Genomic DNA, 17797 nt, shown 5'->3' on the forward strand with positions numbered 1-17797 from the left:
CTAAGTGCGAAAATAACTGACTATAAAGTTGGACTGTGTCCCCAGTGACCAACTGTGGTACGTGATTTTTTAACTGGCGCATTTGGAGATTAACATGGTTGTGTCTCCCAGATCTTTTGCCGGGTCGGACTTATGGGGGGTAGTGTTTTAGCAGGGGCCTTGAAGACCCTGGTTGCTAAGGGGGAGATTCTATATTTTCTTTAATGGTACGTTGCATTAGGTGTAGATTTTACCCAAAACTTGCAATTTATCTCCGTCACTAATCAAAAATTCTAATTAAGCCTAATTTGGAATGTAACCAAGACATAACTAAGCTTACAAATAACATTCAAGTGATACAATACTCCTTTCCTTCCTGATACAGAGACAACCAGCTGCTTGCAAATTTACTGCTGTGCAGTCCATGATGGCAACACCTGATACTGGGAGTGGCAGTCATAACACCTAACAATTAGGCTTATACTGGGCCTCCTAGTGGCAGCAACACGTGTATACAGCAGTTAGAGGCACTAACCTCTTGCTCTCAAAATGCCCAGCGGGCACCCCTATGCTCCCACAGGTTAGAGATGTGCACACTAGCCTGGGCAAACTTTTCACTCACCATTGGTGTTTGAGAACTGGAATGCTTTTTGTGCCATATTTTGATATTTGTTTCTATTGATGGTTTAAAAGAGTATAACCGCATCATGTGGTGTTTAAAATTTCAAATAATAAGAAAAACCAAACCAACAAAGTTAGAAAAATTATAAACTGTGACAAATGGCGAAATCAGTTGTAACATGGCACCAACCCTTACATTGTTAATGCCAAGATACCTGCTAAGTATTCCCAAGATGGAAAATGGAAATATGTTATGTGCATAGTTTTACCTTAGAAAAACAGAGGTTTTGTACATTTACTCCTCCCCTGTACGTGTAAATTGACATGCTAGGGAAAGAGAATAGCTGCAGTTCTATTCATTACATAGGATGACTGTAACTGCTGTAAGAACGAATAGCAGCCATACTGCTTCCAGGTAAACTAGAAATCTCCTGAACTGCCGACCCCACATCTGCCTTGGCTCTGACTCTCCCAAACTTTGAGAGTGGAGGTGATAAATCTCCTTGGGCGTCCTGTACAAATCTTGTAAAAGTCATCCTTTGACATTACTGACCCAAGGGGAAGATTACAGTTGCATTTATAAGCAACTCTGGGCAGGGAGAAGCAGTCCAGTGTACTCTCCGTACAATAAACCAAGCAATGGTAAAACCTCCCAGTGACACCAGCAGCATGATAGTGGAGTTTCAGAGCAATTCACACACTGTAGGTGGACTAGGAGGAAAGACATGAACAAGCAAAGTGGTCAATCAGTGCAGATTGTTTATTCAACCAAGTAGAAAAGTGGAAAACACCCAGAATACGTTGAATATATATACAAAATATAAAACAACCTGGAATCGGATACAATCCGTGAATATGATCTGTGTAAGAATCAGAAAACTGACATAGCGTAATACAGTATAGAATAGAGTGTATGTATAAGTGTTACAATAGATACACTCACAAGCAAACGTGAAATCAGGCTTCTCACCCTCTCAGGGGTAGTATGATGTATGATGAATATGCTTGAATATCATCCCATGGAGTATATGTGGATAAAGGAAATCAAAGATGGTGAAGTTTGTTAAAGTACAAAATCACATTTATTGGTCGCACTTGCATATATGAATTTCAAAAGAGCGTGTCTCCATATAACATGTTACTCCGAACAGTGTGGTCACAAATCCAATAGGAAACTCAGGAGCAGGTATATGCAGACAGCCAAATACATAGGCATAATAAAATACAAATCAAAAGTCCATAAAGAGAGAATCCAACGCGTTTCGTCCGATAAGATGTAGGACTTCTTCAGGGATATCTGCATGTTCACCCTTATGGATATATATACTGCAGGTAATTTCTGTTGATTCGGCACATCCGATGTGTGGTATGGTATGTTTTCCACTTTTCTACTTGGTTGTATATTGTCTTTAGGTGTTTGTGAGGTACACCTGGGAACACTTTCAGTTATACGTTTTTATCACATATTTTAGTGTGTATACTCTTTTTTTGTTTATACCGATTGTTTATTGTTGGGGTGCTGACGTGTAAGTGGCTGTCATTTCTGTGTTAGTGACATTAATTAGCAAAGGTCTCTTAGGAGACTGAGGATTTTTTCGTTTTGAATAATATATTCTCCTATGAATGAATCAATGGAGCTACAACAGGTGAATTGTCATTGTAAAGTGAAACCCTCTCAAAGGTTAGCAAACACATTAAGATTTTAAGAAAATGGGGGTGTTGTGTTTCTTTTTTTGTATATTCTATTCTCCCCCTCCCCTTCCCCCTTCTCTATTCCATGATTGTCAGTATGTCTCTAGGTGTTGTAAGGGTATATAGGCTTCAGGTATGTGTTACCTTAGTAAGAAAATAAACAAGGCATGGCGTATCCATTTCAAAACGAATACTAAATGTCTTGCGTAATAGCCATCATGGGACAGTGATTATCTTACAGCTTCCATTAATAGTGCCTTTATTATGCTAAAGCAACTGTTATCTAAAAACCTGTATATTATTAGTGGCAAATGGGGGTGGGAGGGGGGTTTGAGTTTTGGATTAGCAAAGGCATATACAACATGCCTCATGAGAACTTGGGGATTTATTTAACCAGTTTTGCTTAAATAAGGAATAACACTGAATAGTTTATTAGTAATATTCTAGTTGTCACCTGAGTTTCTGAGAAAAATATGGCGGCACATCTCAAGTAAATTTGGTGAGCTCGGCAACTGACTTCTGGCCATCAGTGTTCTTTAAAAGAACAATTAATAAAAGGAATGGAACATATCAGCTATGAAGAAAGGTTAACAAATTTAAACCTATTTAGTTTAGAAAAACGTCGCCTGAGAGGGGATATGATAACATTATACAAATATATTCGGGGCCAATACAAACCATTGTGTGGAAATCTATTCACAAACCGGACTTTACATAGGACACGAGGCCATGCGTTTAGACTGGAAGAAAGAAGATTTCGTCTAAGGCAAAGGAAAGGTTTTTTTACTGTAAGAACAATCAGGATGTGGAATTCTCTGCCTGAAGAAGTGGTTTTATCAGAGTCCATACAGATGTTCAAACAGCTACTAGATGCATACTTGCAAAGACAGAATATTCAAGGATATAATCTTTCAATGTAGGGTAATAACTGCTTGATTCAAGGATAAATCTGACTTCCATTCTGGGGTCAAGAAGGATTTTTTTGTCCTAGCTTGTTGCAAAATTGTGCTTCAAACTGGGGGTTTTTTTTTTTTTTTGCCTTTTGGATCAACAGCAAAAAACAGGTGTGAGGAAGGCTGAACTTGATGGACGCAAGTCTCTTTTCAGCTATCTAACTATGTAACTATGTAACTATGTAACTATAGTCACCAGAGCAACTACAGCTTATTGTATTTGTTCTGGTGAGTATAATCGGTCCCTTCATGCTTTTTGCAATAAACACTTTCTTTCAGAGAAATTGCAGTGTTTACATTACAGCCTAGGGCAGGGGTAGGCAACCTACGGCACTAGTGCCATGCACGGCACTCAAGGTGTCTTTGCACGGCACTCAAGGCTGCTAGAGCCAAACAGGCTCTGGCCTATCAGGAGTCCGAGTAAAACTTCAGATATCTGCTAATACGAAGAGGCGGTGAAGGACAATCCTCAATTTATGCATTGCAGTACATAGAGGAAGTTATCTCAGATCTCTTCCTCCCAGCACTTGTGAATGGGAATCCACATTGTAGTATCCTTGACCTTGGAACCCAGGGAAGCCACCCACACTGCTAGATATACACAGAAATGCAGAATAACCCTCCCCTCATACAAATAATACGAACAGCCCACAAACTAACATACACACAATCCGCACAAACGTAATCAGCTAACAATCCACATACATGCACACAACCCCACATGCAGCCTCTCACATGCAATACCCCAAACAGCCCCTCACATACGCACACTACCAAACACACAATGTGACATTTCCATTCACACACACAATTCCACAAGCAGCCCTCATACACAGCCCACATTCATAGGTATCATACACGATACCATAAACTACTAATGAACATATACAATATAATAGCACATATACGCACAAATACAACAATACAAAAGCAATTACAGTATAAATAACACAAGCAGAAGACGGCAACATACACACCTCAATTTACAAAAATAGGACCGACACGGTATGGGACATCACAATCTTATATCGGCACAGTGCTGCTAAAAGGTTGCCTACCCCTGGCCTAGGGATACCTCCACTAGCCACTCCTCAGATGGCTACTAGAGGTGCTTTCAGGGACAGTGATGCACAGTGTGCTGCACTGCAATTTAATGTGTACAACAGTGGTGTGCAGCTCTGCGGCATATACTGGGCCCCTAATCTTGAGAGTGGCACTGGTAGATTATTTAAATAAACTATCCAGGCACAATAACCACTATATTACATTGTAGAACAGTTTGACAACTTACCTGGGGTCTTCCGGGATAGGGGCTGTAGTGTGTGTGTGTGTGTTGCAATAAATATATAATATATTATGTGTGTGTGGGTTGCAGGGTGTTTGTGAAGGATGTGTGTGTGTGTGTATGTGGGGCAGTTTGTGCATGAGGCGTACTGTGTGTGTGTGGGGGGGAAGCAGATTGTGTGAGGGGTACAGTGTGTATGGGGTGGCAGTGTGTGGTGTGGGGGTAAGAGGGCAAATATATTTTTATTTATTTTTTTAAATTAAAAATAAAAATTATATCCCCTGTCCCTGCTTACCTTTGCCTGGGAGTGGTGACAGTGAACTCTAGCAGCCTCAGGAGCTGTTAGAGTTAATTCTCGCGGGATTCGGAGCGTTGTTGTGCCGAGCTCGTGAGAGGAGATCCCGGCAGAGCTGCATGTTAGAGCTCCTCCAGGTCCTCTCTCTCTCTCCCTCCCTCCCCTGCCGGCTGTCAGCAAAGTGCTAGCGGGCCGGAGAGGGAGATCTCTGATCTCCCCTCCGGTCCTTCAGAGCCAGCATGGGAGAGCACACTTCCCGGTGCTATGATTATAGCACCAGAAAAATATCTTGCGGCTCCCCTCTGTGACCATTGTGGCGTCCCGGTACACAGTTTGAGAACTGTGGTCTACACCCTTTGATTTGAGACACTGAACACTATAGAGTCAGGAATATATGGATTTGTTCTTTTAAATAGCCACGGCAATCAGTTCAACATTTCAAATCAACAAGTTTTCCACACTGTTGCAATGTAAACACGCAAGCTTTCAGTAAAAAGTGTGTAAAGCCAAACATTTCTCCTCCACCTAACCCTATGCACATTACCACGAAATTACAACCTCAAATTTTAAAACCAGAATAGGTACCTGCTCCCCAACTTTATATGTGATTTATACAGGGGTTCCGGTTGACCTGTTTGTACTCTTCATCATCTTCTGAGGCTGTAGAAAATGGGATTAGCACTGATTTTGAGGTTGGAATTAATAGTTTTCAGCTAGTATCCATCTTCGTCGATCCCTATTTTAACTGCTGCCAGCATTTTAACTGATCTCCTGCCGGGTACAAACCTAAGACTTTGGACTCTATTCTGGCGCAATCTAGGGAGCTAAATTTATTGTAGCTGGATTACTTTCTTGTGCTGTGTATTAATTCTCATTTCCACTAGGTGGCATCCTGAAATAGTATAATTTATTAGTTAAATTCTTATATCATGTATTCTTAGTTAAAAGTACAGTAAATCTATTTACTTTCCAGGTTTTTTCTGGTCTTTGTGTCTCTGTGTCTATGTTAAACAAAAATCTGCATACCAGCCAAGCCATAAGACTTGCTTTTCCCCACAGGAATATATATATATATATATATATATATAATATATATATATATGTGTGTGTGTGTGTGTGTATTTTTTTTCCTTTTGTCTCCATTATTAGTCTGTATGTTAACCCCTTAATGACTGAGCCAATTGTACAAGTTGTGATCAAAACTAAACCTGGAATTTGCGCTATATGTCTGTTCATATTTGAATGCACCCACACTTATTATATATCATTTTGTTCAGGAGAAATGGGGCTTTAACGTCATATCCAATATTTATATATGAAACCTAACAAAATTTCTTAATTTCATTATATTTTATTCCTATTAAATTATTTTTTTTTTTAGTTCTGCATGGCATTTTAACTGTGAATGTCCTAATACTGTTAGCTGTTACTGCAATAAAGTACACAAATTTGTATTCAGCGATGTCTTACAAGTAAAACCGTACCCCACCATGTACAGGTTTTATGGTGTTTTGAAAAGTTTCAAGGTCAAATATAGCATGTTAAATGAATAAAGATATTAACCCTGGGATAGGTCAAGAAATCTTCTGCTAGCCAGAGACATAGGCTAGGGGAGACCTATGACCATATCCCGTAGTTAAAAAAAAAAAAAAAAAGAGTTTACCTGGTTGTACTAGTTAAGCAGGGGCTTAACTTATTTTAATTATGCACTCTTGCACTTGTTAGGTAGCACTTTATTTTTCTTATGAGCTCCTTTTATAGGGTCTTTGGTTTAGGTAGGCACCAGCTTTGTGCAGTGCCGAGGTATTAGGTACAGATGGGGATACCTTTTTATGGGGTATGGTGGGAATGGAGCAGTGATTATAATAATCGTTTGGGGAGTTTCTTTTCGGTTTTGATATCTAATAATTTACCTCCAATTAGCTGATGTCTAGGAGATGTTTCTCCTTTTTAGAAGAGATTCAGATTATCCCCCCTTCCCTTATCACCTCTCATTAGGTTCTGCCTAATAGCAGGGTATCCCTCTTAGGTGGAACGCTCATCTGTTCCCTAGGGCTAATTCCCTTATACCTGGTGTGTAGACCATTGTTTTATAGCATGTTAAATGTGTTCAGTGTATATACACATTGACATTTTGCCAGATTGGTTATGTTGCCTTTGAGACCATATGGTAGCCCAGGAATGAGAATTGCGCCCATGATGGCATACCATTTGCAAAAGTAGACAACCCAAGGTATTACAAATGGGGTATGTCCAGTCTTTTGTAGTAGCCACTTAGTCACAAACACTGGCCAAAGTTAGCGTTCATATTTGTTTGGATGTGAAAAATGCAAAAAAACTAAATTGAACGCTAATTTTGGCCAGTGTTTGTGACTAAGTGGCTACTAAAAAAGACTGAAACAAGCAAGTAAATTAGGTGGACAGCGCTAAGAATTATTATAATAAAATCCTACATACACAGGTAGCAGCAGATTTCACAATTATGTGTCTTAAAAAAAGGGAAATAAAAGTACAATGATAGTGCAGTATGTTATGAATAATATGGTTATACAAATATATTCCAAAGGGGCACTCACGTTTTCCAGAGCTTTTTTCACTTAAAAAGACTGTACAGGGGGCGGGGCCGGACCGCCGAGCCGGACGGTCGCAAGCAGTAGAAGCTCCCGTAACAAATCTATTACACAACCGTAAAAACATGCCTTTACCCGTTAATCCGACCGACAACGGAGGTGCCAGGAGCAAGGGGACTGCTGGATCCAGGGAGAGGCTGGCTCACTGAGCTTCAGTCCCCTGGGGGTGAGACTCTCGTGGTCAACACTGAGGCCTTTACCCGCGGTGAGTGGGGCGGACGGCCGCTGCCCCGCTATCCTGCACCACGGACCCCAACCCGAGGCACAGACCCAGCCCCGCTTCCCCCCCTATGGACCGGGGGGTGATCCCGGTCCTCACCCCGAGACCCGAACCCGAGAAATCGCAACCGGGGCTAGGGGGAGCCAGAGCGCTGTACCTAAAATGGCGGGTACCATGGGCGCAGAAGGCAGGGGAGAGACCTTACAAAGCGGCTCCTACCTTTCAACCCTGCAATCAAGTGAGTCCGCGAAATATCCATCGGTCCCTGAGAACGCCTGAGCTGAAACCAAGCAGCCCAATTGACCCACACGAGGAGAGAACAGCGGCGGAACTGAGGAGCTGGAGCGCAGCTTGGCACCCATTCCCGCCAGGGATCTCCGAGCGAGCCTGCAACGTCTACCATTGCCTGCAATGCCTGCTCTGCTTGACACTTACCCCCTGCTGCACAGAAACAGCAGAGCCGGCACCGGATAGTACTGGGACCCCCCTGTCGGAGTAGCCTCGGAACCGCCGAGAAGTAAACGCAACCTTACTGAGAAGGCCCAGGACGCCCCAATCAACAAGGGTGACAACCTTTTTAAAGCGATCTTACTAGATGGGACTCAAATATACAGTCTAATTGTATACTACTAACGTTCACGCTTTCATGTGTCCCCTGTAAACACCTAAACACCTTCTTGTAGCTTAGCCTATGTGTCTACTCATAAATACCTAGTGTTGCCAGTCTAGCAAGACCTTTCGTCCGTATTTCTGAATGCCCATTCTCACACATTCAAGCATAAATGTATGTTTAAGGTTTTAACCTCGCTACACTAAACGTGACCTACCGCATTGGACGTACCTATTAAGTTTTAAGCATAGGCACTATTCTAACGAGCATATTATAGTCTAATTACTGCACTGTGTTTTCTTTTTATAACGTGCATTGACATATCTCGGCGCTTTTAGACCGTACGCTGAATATGTGTGTGTATATGTCTTAACTAATGAGCCTTATCTTTTCATCTTTTTTTATTATCTCTCCTTATAAGCGATGATATGCAATAGAAATGTTCATCATAAACTACTGTTACGAAGCGAAGATGTAACTTACTATAATTCATGTGAATAACCTACGTGTACTTAGCCTGCTTTATTAATATAAAAAATGTGTATGTTCCGTCTAAATGCTATATAACAGTTACCAAATCTGTATGTTTAAAATGTTGGAATATGCTGTTGTGGCATTGCTGACAAGCGGCTGTTATTCATGCACAGTAAAAATAAAGAATTAAAAAAAAAAAAAAAAAAGACTGTACATACCCAATTTGTAATACCTTGGGTTGTCTACTTTTGCAAATGGTATGCCATCATGGGCGCAATTCTCACTCCTGGACTCAAAGGCAACATATGGCCAATATGGCAAAATTTAATGTGAACAAACGGAAATGCAAGCCTTATATTTGACCCAGTAACTTTAAAAAAACAAAGCAAAAAGAAAACATTAAACCTGTACATGAGGGGTACTGTTATACTTGGGAGACTTCGCTGAATACACATATCACTGTTTCAATACGGTAAAAGGTATCACAACAACTATATCGTCCATGAAAGGGCCGATTCTGTGTGAAAAATGCAAAAGAGGGCACTTTCACTGACGATATAGTTGTTGTGATATGTTTTATAGTGTCTTGGAAAGTTACAGGGTTAAATATAGGGCTTCCAAACCAAATTCTCTGGACTTTCGGCCTGGGTTGTCAGGCATGTCAATCAAATTGTAATTAATTACATGACTTAATTATGCAAAAATATTATATAAAATGTATGTAGAATTTTTATAAATATATATATTTTATTTTTAAAAATTATTTTTATTTATATATAGTTAATACAATGTCAAACAAATATCTGCACACCAGTCAAGCCATAAGACTTGTTTTTCCCACAGAAATCACAAATCTGCAGTGATGTTACTACCGCAAAGGAATCTGGGTGGGCATATGCAAATTAGTTTAACAAAGCATCAAATTTTGGCTCATTCCATTTTAAACATGGAATCTTTTAAAACCCTGACTACAAGACCACATCCACACAAGCCTATGAACGAACTAGATAAGCAACGCAACCAGACATACTTACCAATTGTATGACCGTAACAATACAACAACTTAAATGTGACATGTAACAAACAAAATGGGCCAACTGAGATGTTACCAATGCCTTGTATGTCACCAATTTACTGTCTGTACAACTATATTTTGAAGATGAAAACTCAATAATAACAGAATTTAAAAAAAAAACTTTGATTCTTTTGAGTCTGTTTGCTGAATACAACAGCTTTGAAACACAACTTAGGAAAAGATGCAAAGCCAGTGAACCACTCATGGACAGCTGTTTCATTGTTAATGCAAATCATCAGCATTAGGCTGGTTACTGGTTTGCTACTGAGGCTTGGTAGTACTTGGGAAGCAAAATCCAAATAGGTTATGGTGGGGAACAATTGTGATTGAAAACCCCTTCCACTTGAAGTCTGTGGATAGTTAAAGGACCACTATAGTACCAGGAAAACAAACTTGTTTTCCTGGCACTATAGGGTCTTTAGGTCCCCCCCCCCCATCATCAGGGTCCCACTCCCGCTGGGCTCTAGGGGACTAAAGGGGTTAATCTCTTGCCGGCGCTGGAGACTCTCCTCCCTCTTCCAACGCCATTCGCCGATTGCGCATGCCCGACAAGTGCCGCGCATGCATTCAATCAATCCATAGGAAAGCATTTCTCAGAAGCGCCTCTAGCGGCTGTCAATGAGATTTTTGATAACTCTTCTCAAATGCGCCTCATTGAGGTATGTATGGCATATTTACATAAGAAAATGATGATATATATTTAGTTGCGGAGCTCTGGTGTCCTGACTGGATATCTCTGCTGAAATTCCCTTTAGCTGGAAGAAGAGCCTTGTTAGTGTTTACAGCACAAAACACCAGACGACACACAGTACTTGGGTGAACAACAACCTTTATTGGAAACAATGCGAGTTTATATACACTGCCCCCCAACATGGAGTCTCCAGCAAAGGTATAGGAGATCCCACCTAGGTGCCTCTGTGTCTGGGAGAGGATTGCGACATCCACAGCTTAATTTATCTCCCAAGCACAGAGAAGCCTAACCACAAATTATCACCAAAATAACAATTTGACATTGAAGAACCCCCACACATTATATATCCCAGATAATCCATACTGGAGTGCCCAATCTGGGAATCTTGATCCCTGGTTTGTAGAGAAAATGCCAAATGGTTTAAGTTTTGACCGACCTGAAAGTAGTGCTAGATCTTCTGTGTTCAATATGCTGAATACTCCGAGTGGCTTGTGGTCATGGTGCTTACGGGCTATTTTTTTTCATTACTTTATAGTAACATAAAATAGGCAGTACCACATTGTGAATTATACTTTCCAGGACAGGTCTCAATTCCCAAAGTGTGTCCTCCAAAAATCTACCTACATGGAGTTCCGTGCCGGTCTTTAAACGAACGCTCATGGTTTCTTTGTGCAGGCTGTGCGAGTTGGACTATAGTTTTAAAATCTTTAAAACGACATTCTATGAAAAACCCTGTGTGATAAGCCTTGTTTTATCTGATTGTAGCTTCCGAGGAGGATCACAGCAGGAGGAGCTCCTTTGTGTGTGTGCTTTTGAGCCATGGAGAGGATGGCGTAATATATGGAGTAGATGACCATATTCCTATTAAAAACCTTACAAGCCTCTTCAGAGGGGACCGTTGCAAGACTTTGGTGGGAAAACCCAAATTATTCTTCATTCAGGTATTTTATGCTTAAAATTAATACTGATTTCTGGCTATTTTTAATGGTCAGTGGTTTGCAAATGATTTTGTTAAAAGAACATTCCATGAGCCGGAATTGTGGTATGGTGCAAAGTGACCCTGGCACCCAACATTGTAAGTAGTCAAACCATTTTACCTGTGGTCTGCAGGGCATTATGATATAGATCCAAATATAGATTTTTGTTCTATTCAGAGGAAGCCCAAATTATTATTACAAGTGCACTTGGAATTGAGCGTGAATTAGACACCAGACACCTGTTGGTATTCAAAATAAACCTCTGTCGTTTATTCTTCAGTTGGGGTTTTTATACATTAAAAAGTAAGTGCTTACGTGCAAATACTCATTGGACAGTAGAAGGAACGAGGTGAAAGGAGTACAGATAAGACATAGGGATGAACATCATGCACATATAAGTTCAGAGAAAGAACAGAATGATTTGAGAAGAGACCGCTCAGGTGGGGGGCTATCTGCTCCCGGAACTAGACATATATGGTCTTAAGTGTCGTTTGAAGCATAAAGCATTTCCTGAGTCCAAGTTATCCAATTTTAATATAGAATATCAAAATATGACACATATAAGCTTGAGCCTTGGAATCAAGATAAATTCTATCACACTCACCACATCCCTAGGAGCTTCCGTTCACTCTCCGGAGATGAGCGCTAGTTCCTTGGCTGAGAATGTAATTTTATACCTTCTTTTTTAATTTTTTTTATATATATATATATATATATATATATATTTTTTTTTTTTTTTTTTTATTGCACACCATGTACATTTTCTACCACCCCTTCCAGTGCCATATGCAAAGAAGGAAAGTGTGCAGGCACTGTGTGTGGTAAATATGCGTAGATTTGTGTGCCATCATGGGGTGGTAAAGTTGCTCAGAACACTGGATTTAGTATGTATTGTTTTTTTGTTTGTTTTTTTACCTTTTTGCATATGTACCGTGTTGGTTTATTTTGCTATACCACAAGATCTTTTCTTCGTGTATTTGTGAATGTTAAAAGTGTGCCTAATATTGTGCTTACATTTTACTTTATGCTTTAAAGTTTAACTTATTTTTGCTTCCTAAAGGCGTGCAGAGGAACAGATCTTGATTGTGGAGTTGAGACAGACAGCGGGAGTGAACAACCCAGTGAAACGTACAGAATACCTGTAGAGGCAGACTTTCTCTATGCCTACTCTACAGTCCCAGGTTTGTGTTTGTTTTTTGAAATTATTTTATTTTTCATTGCATGCACAATATCTCTTAATGTTAGACATCCACCTGTACAGTTGTGCTCAAAGGTTTGCATAGCCTTGGAGAACTGGTAATATATGTACCATTTTTTTTTAAAGAAAACATCAGTGAGCAGGCAAAACACATTTATTTTATTTCTTATGGGATTCATATTCAACTGTAGGTTATAACACTTACAGAGACCTGGCTGTCCCTCTCTGATAGTGCTACTCCTGCCCCTTTGTTTTGGTGGGTTACAATTCTCTCACACTTCCAGACTCTCCTGTAGGAGGTTGTGTAGACATCCTTCTCTCCCCTCCATGTACCTTTCAACCAATCATAGCTCCTCCTGCCCTATACTTTTCTTCTTTTGAAGTTCACACAGTCCGCCTATTTAAACCCACTCCTTTAAGAATTGCTATCATCACACACTTAACTCTCTTCTTTGCCCTATTGTTCCTCCTCCACCTACTAACTTGACCGCCTCAGACTTTGCAACTCACTTCACTGACAAGATCTCTACAATCAGGGAAGAGATCTCTCATCTTTCTTCTTCCCCTTGCAATACTTCCCCTAACCTCACTCCCTCTGCTGTTCTATGTTCATTCACAGCCGCTACAGCAGAAGAGGTTTCTGCTCTGCTCCAGTCCTCCCGCCCCACCACCTGCTCCCTAGATCCAATTCCTTTGCATCTCATCCGTGCATTCTTCTCTTTCTCTACCTCTCACTAAAATTCTCAATCTCTCTCCTCTGGCATATTTCCATCGCCCTTAAATATGCAACTGTAACCTCAATTCTAAAGAAGCCCAACCTTGACCCTAACTCACCGTCCAACTACTGTCCTATCTCGCTAATGCCTTTTGCATCCAAGATCCTTGAAAGAGTTGATCCATTAGCCTGCCCTTCGGTGGGTCCCTGCTCAGTTCTCAAGCTGGTTTTAGCTCATCTTGTGCCATTACAAAAAGAACTAGGCCATTTGTATCTCAGACTGATTCCACCCAAAATGGCAGAACAAATCGAAAATACAGGCCGGCTCTCTTTGCACGAGAGATACAGCAACCCCAGACGATCGTTTCAACCTTGAGAAGTCTCCAGAGTGGCTCGATGATATTGAGGTCAGTGATGGCAATTCCAGAACCTTCAACCTTTTCAGCTGTAACCACTGAAGGGTCAAATTGGCCTTATGTTTAGGGTCATTCTCATGCTGGAAAGTACAAGTGTCCCATGTGCAGCCTTTGTGCAGAAGTACTCAAATTGTCTGCCTGTACTTTCTGATAACATGCTGCATTCAATTTTCACAAGATTCCCCATGCCTTTTAGAGATCCACCTCCCTCCCCACTTCCCCCCCCAAAAACAACAGTGAGCCACCACCATGCTTCACAGTGGGGATGGTATTCTTTTCACTATAGGCCTTGTAGACCCCTTTCCAAAGCTGTGAAGCAAGTGTTGTCGGGCATATTGTAGCCGGGCTTTTTTGTGGCATTGGCACAGTAAATGCTTCTTTCTGGCAGCTCGACTATGCAACTAATTTTTGTTCAAGTATCATCGTATTATGCTCATTGAAACAACCACACCGTCTTTTTCCTAAGCAGCCTGAATTTCTTCTGAGGTTACCTGTGGGTTTTTCTTTGTATCCAGAACAATTCTTCTGGCAGTTGTGGCTGAAATCTTTCTTGATCTACCTGACCTTGATTTGGTATCAAAAAATCCCTGTTTATTCCACTTCTTAAAAAGTGATTGAACAGTAGTGACTGGCATTTTCAAGGCTTTGGACGTCTTTTTATATCCTTTTCCATCTTTATAAAGTTGCATTACCTTGTTACAAGTCTTTTGACTGTTTTCTGCTCCCCATGGCTCAGTATCTAGCCTGCTCAGTGCATCCATGTGAGAGACAACAAACTCATTGACTATTTATACACAGACACGAATAACAATTTAAAAAGCCTCCGGTGTGGGAAAATAACTTTTAATTGCCACTTCAACCTGTGTGTGTCGAATTGTGTGTCTGTAACAAGGCCAAACATTCAAGGGTATGTACACTTTTGATCAGGGCCATTTGGGTGACTTCTGTTATCATTATGATTTAAAAAAAAGTCACACAACTATGTAATAATAAATGGCTTCATATTATCACTATCCTTCAATAAAATATATATTATTTTTTTTGTATGATCAGTCATGTTCAAAATCCGTGCCAAAATGTCACAATTTCTGCCAGGGTATGCAAACTTTTAAACACAACTGTATATAGTAATATGTGTATTTATTTGTATTTATTTTCTCTTGGCAGGGTACTATTCCTGGAGAAATACTATGAATGGTTCCTGGTTTATCCAGTCTCTATGTGAAATGCTAAAATTACATGCCTCCCAGTGTGATATTCTTCAAATACTCACCTGTGTGAATCACATGGTAGCTATGGAATTTGAATCTTCTTCGTCCTCCCCAGAATTTAATGCCAAGAAGCAAATCCCATGTGTGGTGTCCATGCTCACAAAGTCCCTTTACCTTACTCCATAATGAAAGGACGGTGTCATCCCTCCTTGATGTAACATCGATACCAGCAGCAAATCACTGACATCCCAGCTTCATGCTGGTGTTTGCTCAGTCATTCCACAGATATGATACCTACAGCCATTTACTTGAAAAGGAATATTTTTAGTCATTACCGATGAACATTTCTGGGGAACGAAGAAAATAACTAAAAAACAAAAAAAAACAAAGAAACTATTCGTTGCTAAGCAAGTTCCCATTTCTGTTATTTAAAATATACTTGCTAGGCTTGTAAGCGTTATGTACTTGAAAGAGTGACAATTCAAAGGTCTAAGTGTTCTGGATTTTTATTTTTTGTTTCTATTAAAAAAAAATAAAAATAAAGATAGATACAACTCCCAGTTTATCACTTTTCTGTTATTTTTAGACCTAAATGCTTTATTGAATACATGCATAGCACGGCATTTTATATTCAGAATATTACAAGAGCAGTTTAATCCCACGGCAGTGCCACCTTGTATGTGAATCGTTTTTATAAGTTGCGGAGTTATTTTAAATGATTTCAAAGGGTTTAGAGATTGTACACCTAACGACACTCTTGGCGACGCATATACCCAGATAAATGCATGTATACAGATCTCCGAATAATGCGTGAACAATTATGCAGTGCATGAGTTAGCTTCTTTTTCTTTTTTTTTTTATGGTGTGTAAAATAAATCTGTAATAGGTAATATAAGTGTGTTTAGAACTTAAGATGAATGTACCGTTTGGTTATTTAGACTGTTTTGGTTTGGAGAAATGGCCCATTAAAATGTCTGATACTTTACTGAGATTGGCCACATCTTCAGACGTCTATACTTCGTTCAGCTCCGTAGGCAATTGGAAGGGTTTTGCTCAATTCACCATCCATTAAAAATGGGCAGATGCCAAGCAAGAAATAGCTGGCAGAGTGCAGTGGGAGCTCCACTGAAGCTAGAGATCGGCAGAAACATACTATAGAATGTATACCGTTTGGCCACAAGTGTAAAGTGAAATAGTCACCAACCAAAAAAAAAAGGCAGCTTCTCTTTAAAATCATGGGCTTGGTTGCTGAATCAGGATGTTAGCTGGCAACACCTCCTTCATGTTGGCTCCAGTAGCCAATGACTAGTGTATGGGGTGGACCATGTATTAATGTACTGGAAAAGGGGCACAAAAGGAAAGAAACAGGATATGGCCAGACATTAATAAAAATGTGTATTCTTTTTTGGTGGGGTGATGGGGTTGTTTTAAAAACCATTTAAGGCTAATCTGTAAAGTCATATGAACAGAATGATAATGTACTTTTTAAGTCCGGTTTTGGTGACTTTCTAAAAGATTTTGCCCTGATACACATATGAAAAGCTACGTTTGTAAGCGCAACACAAGATATTATTCCCATGTCTTAATATAAAATATTTAAATGTTTTCAAATAAGGGACTTAAATATAGTACAACTACTGATGTGTGTTTTGTTTTTAATCTAGTGTGTGTATATAAAATTACAATACTGTTTATCATTGTAACACATTTGCCTTTGGATATGGTTGCATGTCACTAGTCCTAAGAATTAAGTGGTAGAATGTCTGTCTGAAACTTGGGCCATAAAAATTCAGGTTATTCACATGCCTTTTTTTAGATTATCGTACCGTGTTTAGATAACATTTTCATAGGAAACCAGGGTTGTTGCTACACACGACTCTGTATGATTCATGTGTCACAGATTAAACCTAGTGGGGAATGGTTATCATTAGTAGAGGCAAAAAATAGCTACATGGTTTTATAGCAATGCTTGTCTAACTCCTAGTTTTTTTTCCCAACAGTTGCAGATTGGGAATTGCAATACTATGGGGTTAGTCCAGCGGTTCCCAAACTGTGTGCCGCAACATTTTTCACTGGTGCTATGATCATATGATCACCGCACCGGGAACCGTGCCTCACTCTCTCCTGCCGGCTCTGCAGGATTGGAGGGGAGATCCGAGCTCTCCCTCACTAGCCCGCAAGCAGTGTAATGCTGGGACTGGCAGAGGAGGGAGAGAGGAGGTTAGAGCTCCCCCGAGTTCTCCTCTCGTGAGCTCGTAACGTTGCCGAGTTTACCATGGCAATGCTCCGAATCTCGCGAGAGTGAATGCTAGCAGCTCCTGAGGCTGCTAGAGTTCACTCTCCCCACTTGACCACCAGGGCTTCTCCACCAGACCACCAGGGATTGCCTTGTACTATCCCCCCTCCCAGTCAAAGATATGGGGGAGGGGGAGATTTAAAAATTATTTTAATTAATCATTATTTAAAAATAAAAATATTTATTAATCTACCCTCCAACCCCAGAGACCAACAATATTTCTCCCCTATACACACACGCTGCCCCCCATACACACACTGTACCTCACACACACATTGCCCCCTCAAACACTCTGCCCCCCCACACACACTGCATCCCTCACACAGACACAAGGCACCCCCCACACACACACACTGCATCCCTCACACAGACACAAGGCACCCCTATCCCCTACTACAGCCCCTTTTTTACTGGGGCGCCTCGGAAAAATATTAAGGGCGCCTTGAACCACTGGCTTAC

General features: G+C 40.5%; 1 protein-coding gene across 1 annotated transcript in view; it reads left to right on the plus strand.

Annotated features, from left to right (window-relative positions):
- The window catches only part of LOC134614397 (caspase-3-like), a 55618-nt gene extending 39723 nt beyond the window's left edge, over positions 1-15895 (plus strand). The window contains exons 5-7 of the mRNA XM_063458141.1: positions 11291-11466; positions 12563-12683; positions 14999-15895. Of these exons, the coding sequence (XP_063314211.1) occupies positions 11291-11466; positions 12563-12683; positions 14999-15228 (527 nt within the window). The 3' untranslated portion in view covers positions 15229-15895. The remainder of the gene's footprint in view (positions 1-11290; positions 11467-12562; positions 12684-14998) is intronic.
- Positions 15896-17797: the final 1902 nt, after the last annotated feature.

The sequence above is a fragment of the Pelobates fuscus genome, chromosome 6 (assembly GCF_036172605.1).
Source record: "Pelobates fuscus isolate aPelFus1 chromosome 6, aPelFus1.pri, whole genome shotgun sequence".
NCBI classification, from domain to species: Eukaryota; Metazoa; Chordata; class Amphibia; order Anura; family Pelobatidae; genus Pelobates; species Pelobates fuscus.